This window comes from Urtica dioica, chromosome 6, assembly GCF_054948205.1.
Source record: "Urtica dioica subsp. dioica isolate 48M chromosome 6, U.dioica_male_clone48M_v1_H2, whole genome shotgun sequence".
Lineage (NCBI taxonomy): Eukaryota > Viridiplantae > Streptophyta > Magnoliopsida > Rosales > Urticaceae > Urtica > Urtica dioica.
In genome coordinates, this window is record NC_142761.1 from 16,093,012 (window position 1) to 16,102,897 (window position 9,886).

General features: G+C 39.3%; 1 protein-coding gene across 1 annotated transcript; it reads right to left on the reverse strand.

Moving 5' to 3' along the window:
• Positions 1 to 5,282: 5,282 nt before the first annotated feature.
• On the reverse strand, positions 5,283 to 7,835 carry LOC149393442 (uncharacterized). The gene is made up of 4 exons (XM_089616540.1): positions 7,687 to 7,835; positions 6,438 to 6,662; positions 5,664 to 5,790; positions 5,283 to 5,574 (listed from the first exon to the last, which is right to left on the reverse strand). Exons 2-4 carry the CDS (start codon positions 6,620 to 6,622, stop codon positions 5,503 to 5,505), a joined length of 384 nt encoding a protein of 127 aa, XP_089472666.1. The 5' UTR covers positions 6,623 to 6,662; positions 7,687 to 7,835; the 3' UTR covers positions 5,283 to 5,502.
• Between the last annotated feature and the right edge of the window lie 2,051 nt (positions 7,836 to 9,886).

The window sequence follows — 9,886 nt, forward strand, 5'->3', positions numbered from 1 at the left end:
TTAATTTAATTAACTTCGTCCTGTTGGGCTGCTTTCTTAATCAAATGAAACTTTGACTATTTTTAAAAGAATGGTGAACTATTGAGCTACTAACCTAATTGCCCCTTAAAAAAAATGTCTATCAAACGATACATTTTCAACAATTGTGAAATTTCTTATTGTAGTTATTCAAAGTTTGAAATATTTAGAACAAAAAAATCAATAAAAATTGTATTAGGTGATAAATTTTCAGTCTACAAGTGATAGATTAGCTTCCGGTTATCACCATCTAAACAATAAATAATTTAAGTGATGTAAAAATTAAAACTAATGTTATTGAAAAAACCACTCAAGATTTCCGATTTGTAAAATTCCCAAATTTTATCAATTATTTTTATTTTACCCAAATTTGTACAAATATCTCATAATCAATTAATTGTGTCCTACATACACGTTTTTAGTGCATATTTAAAAGCAATAAAAAAAACTAAACAAAGCTGTATCAATTTACTTGAATACATTAGGTTAAATGTCGAATATATAAAAAGCGGAAAATCTATACAAATGACGTTTAATATAATTTTTTTTTTCCTTTTACATAAGATAACGTGTGAAATTGTCTACTCGTACATTTTGGTTATTGTTGTCGCACGAAAATGAACAACGATTAAATACCTCGGGCGGTTCGATCCAAGGCCGGACCAAGTGATCGCGCCCGGGCCAAAAATGGGAGCTCGTAGACCGAGCTGCACCCTCCAGACCCTGAGGTGTGTTTTGGGGGGTGTGACCGTGCCAAGGGTTGGCTGCCTACGTACCCTTTAGTCGGGATCAGGTCAGAACGTAGTTCAATTTGTGTATCGGGGGCTATCTTGGGCTCAGAGGCTTTGGGAATCCAAGGCTTTAGAGTAGGACCCGGCTCGTAGCTTCTAGTGAAGACTTTAGAGGGGTCGCGTGATCGTAGCTCGGAGTTCTAGCTCAAGGGCCAAGAAGCAGGAGAGCGGTGAGTACCGCAGAAGCTCGGGTCACAGAAGAGGAGCGCGCTCCCTCTCGTGGACGGGGGTCCTCGTGTTTCTGAGCCGAGGGAGGAGGAGTGCGCGCTCTTGGAATATCACAAGAGCACGAGAGAGAATTCTCGAGAGAAGAGAAGCGTTGTTGGAATCAAAGGTTGTGTGTCAGTCCTCCCCTACGGGGGGGGGGGGGGGGGGGGGGGGGGGGGGGGGGGGTGTAAGGCCTTGGGCCGACCCCTTGAGGCCCACCGGGTGGCCGAGAGCGGGGCGCGCGAGGCTTCACGCCCAAGAGGGCGCAGGGCGCGCGGGACATGTCGCCTGGATGGGCGCGGGGCGTTCCGGGCGCGGGACTTGGCCGGGCGCGGCGTGCCCGGCCGAGGTGGCAAGGACGCTCGGCCGAGGTGGCAGACGCTCGGCCGAGGTGGCAAAGGCGCTCGGCCGAGGTGGCAAAGGCGCTCGGCCGAGGTGGCTGAGGTGGCAAAGACGCTCGGCCGAGGTGGCAAAGACGCTCGGCTGAGGTGGCCGAGGTGGCAAGGACGCTCGGCCGAGGTGGCAAAAACGCTCGGGCGAGGTGGCCGGGGTGGCCAGGATGCTCGGCCGAGGTGCGCGCGGGCCTGGAGGCCGGGGCGCACGGGAGTGTGCTCGCGGGCCAGGAGGCCGGGGCGCGGGAGCGCGCGCGGGCCGGGAGGCCGGGGCACAGGGTGCGCGCGAGCCAGGCGCGCTGAGGCCCGTTGGGCCGGGGGCGCAGGTGCGCGCGCGCCGGCCGTGCCGGGCCGTGGGTGCATCAGGGCGCTCGGGCCTGGTGGGCCGGGGCCCGTTGGGCCTCCGGCCGGCAAAACCCGGCCGGCCTTGAATCGTTTTTGAATTTCCGGTGTCCCGAAAATGACCGGTAACAGTTATTGCGTATTTTGTCAAATATTTAAAAAAAACGTCAAACAAAGTATTTTAGTTATTTAGTTACATTGGCTTATTATTAAATTTAAATAATTTAAATTATTATAATTAAAAATATACAAAATCATGTGGTACATTTTATTTTATTATATTATATTATTCAAAAATCACTAAATACCTATAAATAATATTATTTAAATTGTGAAATTATCGTCTAATGTTAGCGAATATTTAGTTCAGTAATTGGATTTAGCTTATTGGTGGTTTATAAATAAACATTTACAACGTTCTATTCATTTTTTTTAATATACTCAATGATGATAAATGATCAAATATTATATAAAAATAAATAATTATGACTTTATGATATTGATAATTTATTTATTATTGTTATGAAAATTTATAATATTTTTTTAATAAAAGTAATTATACATTATAATTATAACAATATAACTTAATTTGAAGCTCACGTAATTTTAGTACATTTATTTTTATTAATATGATTAAATGCATAATTAAAAAACATATTTTGAAAATTTTAATATATGATAATTAAATATACTTTAAATGGTGGACAGTCCTAATTATTTTAATTTACTAACTACTAAAATTAAAATAATGGTCAAATGGTCATTTAAACACCCATTTAAATGAGTTGAATGTTTTCAGATTTTTTTGCTAAAAAAACCATATAAAATCATTTAATCTATTAGTTTAAATAATAATGGCTCATTAATGGTGTGCAAAGTTCAATCTAATGCATCTTAATATGGGGTCTTTAAATCATGGAGGCGTTAGGCAATTGTTTGGTTCAGGAAAGAGCCGAGCCTGATTGCGATTTGGAAAGTTTTTAATCCCTTCAACGCTCTGAATCCAGTAGGGTGTGTGAATGGACTAACATATAGATGAAAATTTAAAACATGATGATGATGAAGTCTATTTCTAAGATGCTTTGCAACATCAGAAGGGAGTTGAGAGAAGATTTTGTGAAACGTTTTTAGAAGTGAGGAGCTCTTCAGCGCCAGAGATGGAAATTTCGTGCATTCTATTCGGTTTTCGGGCGGCAACTAAGGTCACAGATTGAGAGCTGGAGATTTATTTCTGCTTAAAAAATCAAATAATTTCTACAAAAAAAAATGTCTTTTGGTACAAGTTATTAGCTTATATTTGATTTTTAAAGCTCTATATCATTTCTTTACAAGCAGACGTGTACATGAAGAAAAAACTGACCTTTTTACCATTTTTAAAACAAAAAATTGGCTACGTAAGCTACCTAAACTATAGGAATTGTAAATTAGTCAACATTTGGTAAATACTTTGTAAATAGTCAACTTGCATAAGTGGCAACCTATTAACTACATTTTTTTTACATGTTTGGCTGAGTTAAATAAGTCTTTTATTAATCTGTTAATAAGTTAACTTGACTATTTACAAGAAATTAACCAAAGGTGAATTATATCCCAATTCACTATAACCGTGTGGCTATATAACTTAATAACCAAAAAAAAAAAAAAAATTGGCTACATAAGCCACCTAAACTATATGAATTGCATGTTTGGCTGAGTTAAATAAGTCTTTTGTTAATCTGTTAATAAGTTAACTTGGCTATTTACAAGAAATTAACCAAAGGTGGATTTATCCCAATTCACTATAACCGTGTGGCTATATAACTTAATAACCCAAAAAAAAATTGGCTACATAAGCCACCTAAACTATATGAATTGTAAATTAGCCAACCTTTGGTAAATACATTGTAAATAGCCAACTTGCATACGTGGCAGCTTATTAACTACTATTTTTACATGTTTGACTGAGTTAAATAAGTATTTTATTAATCTGTTAATAAGTTAACTTGGCTATTTACAAGAAATTAACCAAAAGTGGGCTATATCCCAATTCACTATAACCGTGTGGCTATATAACTATCACTACTACATATACTGTTTTCCGGTGCGTAAGACATTCGGGTGCGACTTTTAGCACCCAAAATTCGCACCAAATAAGGCTTTCAGGTGCGACTTTTCGCACCAAAAACTCAAACATATGAAAATTTTCGCTGATTTTTTTAACTTTGGGTGCGACTTTTCGCACCCAAAAGTCTATCAAAACTATTAGGTGCAACATAGTCGCACCCATAGACTGAAAACATTTCAGCGGCCAACTTTCCCCCTCTTTTTGGTTAAAATATCATTGGGTGCGGAAATCCCCACCCAAAGGTGTCATTGGGTGCGACTTTTCGCACCCAAAAGTGTCATTGGGTGCGACAAAGTCGCACCCAAATGTCCAAATTTTTTCGCGGTCAAATTTTCCTCCTCTTTTTACAAAAATCATTGGGTGCGACATAGTCGCACCCAAAAGTACTGACACAGGTCTTTGGGTGCGACAAAGTCGCACCCAAAAGTGTCATTGGGTGCGACAAAGTCGCACCCAAATTCAAAGTTTTATATAAATCAAATTTTTGCTCGGTTTTCATGTTATCCGAGCCAAAACATTTCATTTCGCCTCTCTCTCTCTCCGATTTCTCTCCTACAAATTCTCCGACCACCACCACACTCCGAGCTCCGTCGCCGCCACCACTCCGAGCTCTGTCGTCGTGATCTCTCTCCGGCTAGGTAATCCCTCCCTCTCACTCTTAGATTCTCATCCTCACTTTGTCTCTCCCCCTTCTCTCTAACACACACTCTCTCTCTCTCTCTCTCTCTCTCTCTCTCTCTCTCTCTCTCTCTCTCTCTCCGACCAACCCCTCCGCTGCAGCCCCTCCGACCAGCCCCTCCGCTGCAGCCCCTCCGACTAGTCCCGAGCCTCCGACCAGTCCCGAGCCTCCGACCATTTGCGGGTTTCGACCAGTCCCGAGCCTCCGAACAGTCTCGAGCCTCCGACCAGTCCCTCTCTCTCTCTCTGTGTATATGTGTGTGTGCGACTTTCGGGTTTGTTCTTATCTGCGGCGACGGAGATAAGAACAAACCTGAAAGCCGCCATTTTTTTTTTAATTTTTGGTGACTTTTTAGGTGCGGAAAGTCGCACTTAAATGTCGCACCCGAAAGTCAAGAGTTTTGGGTGCGACTTTTCGCACCTAAGACTTTTAGGTGCGGACTTTCGGGTGCGGAAAAGTCGCACCCAAAGTCGCACCTAAAGATATATTTGGGTGCGAAAATTGACTTTTGGGTGCGAAAAAAGTCGCACCTAAAAGTCTTTTTTGTACTAGTGTATATAAGCAAGAAAGATTATTTGTACTAGAATAAATGGACTTTTATTTTATGTTTAAATCTTTACTCCATTTCCTTGGTTAGTATTAATGAAATAAGAATTAATCGAGTATCAAAATGTTCAAACATCTGTTGGATACAAGAGACAAATTATCTTCAACTACAGATTTACTGATTGAATCTCAACTTAATAGAATCAACAAGGTAATGATGTACGCAATTTATTATTTTCGTAGTTTGTATATCCAGCAAAACAGTTCGGCTATTACTGAATAACCAACAAACTATAGAAGCACTCATGCTTTGAAGATACAAATAAAAAAAATAATAAAAATAAATAAAAATAAAATAAAATAAAAAAATAAAAATTGATTTTCCAGTTATGAACATTATAGTTGAGTTTCAAAACGGACAAATTAGGCACCTTCTTTTGGCCGGGGAATTTTCTTGTACTCAAAGTTGTTTATGTCCACCTTCCGTTGCAGAGCCTAAACATAAACAAAGATTGCGAAGTGTGTGAGCTAAAAAAATATGCTTCCAAAACAGCAAAAGCACATGAAAATGATAAATTCTATACCTTGAGCTCCTCCTCCAAAGTTGTCGTTCTCGGCTTCTTGCCATTAACAGGTCCGGTTCTTGATAAAGCTCTCTTGTTCTCAAGGATTTCCCATTCCTCATCCTCTTTCACTCTTGCAATTTCCTTCCTGAGCTACAGAATCACGGCACTTTATTAAATAGACAAGTTCAAATGGTGAATGAATCATTGGTTTATTAGCGGATGTCATAAAGAACATAGCTCAGTATTGTCGTTGAAAAATAAAAATATGGAACGGCATGTATATAAAACATAGAACATAATAGAAAGAACAAATTACATATGTCCCACCTAAATTCCTACCCTCGAAACAACCCCTGAAGTTCAAAACGTATCCAAGGTAAACTTTTGATTAATTTATGTCATTTACTTACTCTAATAATATATATATAAATATATCTACGCTCAAAATATTTAACATACACGTGTGAATTCCACTCGCAAATGATGTTTTGTACGAATATTATGCAATAGCAGAATAAGAGGGGGATAAATCTGTTTACCCACCATATTGTTATGGTGGCATGTGTCCAGCTTCCGTTCAATAGTGGACATACAGTGAAATGTGATTTCTTTCATCTTTAATTGGGTGTCTCCAAAGAGACGAACTTTTGCTATGCTTATAACTTCAGAGGGCGCGATTCATTTCTAAATTTTATTCACACTCAATAAATCAACATATACGTACGAATTCCAACGAAAATCGCTTTGTGCAAAGACAATACAATAGGAGAATAAGGTGCGAGTGAAACTAACCCTCCTTGTATGAGATGACCAAGACCGACCGTTCCAATCAGCGTTAGTGAGATCATCGGGAGCCCGTATCTGACAAACGGGTGCCTTCTACCCCATCTCTTAAACGTCTTTGATGACAATGAACCATAGATCAGAAAGCTAGAGAGCTTACTCTGCAACGGAGTTTTCGCTGGTTCTGTTGTCATTTCAAAGAACTTCGCACACTCAGGAGACCGCAACGAGAATCTGGAGAGTGAAATAAGACAAGTATCTTTAAAGTAGATGAAGTTAACCCTACTTCATCATAACAAATACGAATCCATTTGGAATCTGGAATACATAATAATTCATATATCTAAAAAGAATGACAGAAACCCAACGCCCATCGCTGACGGTCAGAAAGCGTTTTGGGAGTCAATAAGCCTTTAAGTTTAAACTAGGAATGGAAATGAGTAGGGTAAAACATTGAGTACACATATTTCAGTACCCGAAATTAGGAGTAAAAAATCACCCGTTTACTTGGTTATTTAACCAAGATGGGTAGCGGAGTACGGGTACACAGATAGGAAATCATCTAACTGTTTAACCCAATTTTTTAAATCAGAACCGGTTATGGCATAAACTTTGCTAAAAAATCATAATAGTATCTCAGAAGAAAACTTAATATAAACCTCCATTGATATATAAACATTATTAAATAGAAGATTTAAGCATGTCTTAGCTTACTTGTTTCATGAGATATACACACTAATACCATAGCATAAAGGAGCGACCAGAATAAAGTAAACAGAGAATGTTGCTCTTAAGATTAAGAAGTTAACCAACTTTACAAACCAAAAAACAATAAAAATAAATAAATAAACCCTAACAAGGTTCAAGAAAGATAACTCGAAATTCAACTAAGCTCTATTGCCATTGAAATAAAGACGACAAGCTAGTCGATAGGAAGGACCGGTTCAGGGGATGTCCACTCTCAAGACGATGAGAGCTACGCCGCGGCGAAACTCTTCATCACATTGATTAATAGTCTCTTTTGTTCTTTATCTTTTACTTTTTTTTTTTTGGCTCTGGAACTAAATCATAGGAGCTTCTTTGATGGAGAGAGAGAGAGAGAGAGAGAGAGAGAGAGAGAGAGAGAGGCCGTGGAATATCGGAAGCAAGATGTTAGCTCATCAATTTGTTTCTTTGAATCCTCTTTCTAAATTGCTCCTAGGAAAAATTTGTGAATTAAAAAGATTAAAAAAAATTACAAAAAACAAAAACTCAATACATTGGATTCAAGGATTCCGAGGCACGGCGTGGTGGTATCGCCTCCGCGCGAGACAGAGCCAGTCGAGTGTGTTGGCGTTGGGGTCTCGGTCTCGGCGACGACGTCGGAGGCGGTGATCATTAGGTTTAGGGGTTTGGAGTTCAACGATATAAGGGGGAGATTTTCTAATTTTCTCAGCGAGGGTGAGATATTTTTATTTTTGAGTATTTACGTAAATGCCCATTGAACTCCTGCACATGTAACCGATGTCCCTCAACTTGAAAATCGTACATAGCCAACTTAAAATAATGAATCGTAGCAAAATTAGGTCTTCTGTCACATTATGTTTGTCAGACGTTGGATGTTTGATCACGTTTTTAGTACGTGACAAGGGTAAAACTGTAATTGGATAAATATCAGTAATAATGTAATTAATTAATAATGAAAGGTAAATAAAATATGAATGAATTTTTATCGACATTTCAAAATTAACACTTATTCAAGAAGAAGAAGAAAACCGTAAATGCGATTTGGCGAAGATGAAGTCGATTGCGAAGAAGAAGACCCCACTTCGAAAATCCAAAGCGAAATCGCCGGCAAAGTAGAAGAGCCAAGTTCGAGACGCTCCTGCAAAGCCACCAACAAATAAAGAAAATGCCTGAATATGGTACGCATTTATATGTCAAGGGTTATTCCAATCGAGGTTTTTGTCTGATTTTGTGTTGGTAAATTTTCGTTGTGGTGGTCCCAAACTTAGGCTTTTGCTGTTGTTGAGTCCGAAGGGAAAGCAACTTGGACGTGGTCGTGGTTTCTGCAGTGGCTCAAAGAGGATGTGCAAATAAACAATGGCCATCATTAGACTTTCATCACAGACAAGTAGAAGGGCTTGAAGAGGCCTCAAATGGTCTATGGGAAGAAGGTGCAATACAAGCTGAGCATCGCCATTGTGCAAGACATCTGCAGGGTAATTTTACCAAGGCGAGAACATGTTCAATATTTGTATTTACTAAACATATATTTTACTAATTGGATAAACAAAAACTGTATCGGTTTTCAAGGGTCAGTTCTTAAAGCAACAAGTGATGACAGCGACAATGCAATATTCAGTTGAGAGATTTCATGCTGAAATGGATCTCATTAAAGCTGAGGACGACAAGGCATATGTGTGGCTAATCGAGAAGGGTACAAGCCATTGGGCCAGGAGTGGGCTTAGAACCAATCCGAAATGTGACATCATGTTGAACAATCTATGCGAATGCAATGGAACCAGGTATAACAAGTGACATCATTTATAGGTCCATAGATGAACTAACAAGTGTATAACTTATAACTTACAGGTCCATCCTTATAGCAAGACAAAAACCAATATTTTCAATGCTTGAATGAATCAGACTATACCTGCTACAATGATTCACAACACAAAGAATTGCTACTTCCAAATGGCATGGTAAGTTAGGACCTCGGATCTGAAAAATACATTTCAATCGACCGAGAATATTGCATTATGGGTCGGAGTAGGTCTTACCAGGTTACATGTACGGATCAATGTATGCAGTTGACCTAAACAACAGAAATTGTTCTTGCAAAGGTGGGATCTTTCAGGTATGTTTATGGCATTGCTTAGCATGTAAAATCAATTATTGTTCATACAGTTGTAGTTGGTAATGGTATTACTTGTTGTTCAGGTATACTGTGTGGACACACCATTTCCTGCATCTAGCAAAAGCAAGAGAATCAAGTGGCGTACGTATCCGATATGTACAAAAAGGAAGCGTATGAGAACACGTACAAATACAAGATCAATCCGATTAACCCACTCGAGCAACGGCCTAAAACATGCAAAACACTAATGCCACGACCACCTGATCGAGCTGAGCCAAGAAGGCCAAAAAAGCTAAGGCGTGTTGAGCATGATGAAGTTATTCCTCCTAGTGAAACTAGGATACCAAGAAAGTACATCACCATAAAATGCTCACAGTATGGTGAGAATGGACATAATGTCAAGACTTGTTTCAGGAGGAAACAAGAAGAGCTGGTAAACTTGTTGTCATCTTATGTATTTGTTTATTTGTTCAGTTGTTTATGTTGTCAATGGTGCCCACAAGAAGAGTAGTAGTGTCTATTTATGTACATTTGATGTCATATAGTCTTACAAAGACTCTTGCTTGTAACTGCTAAATAATCAATAAAAGTTGAAACGTTCATTCATTCTTCCCTACAT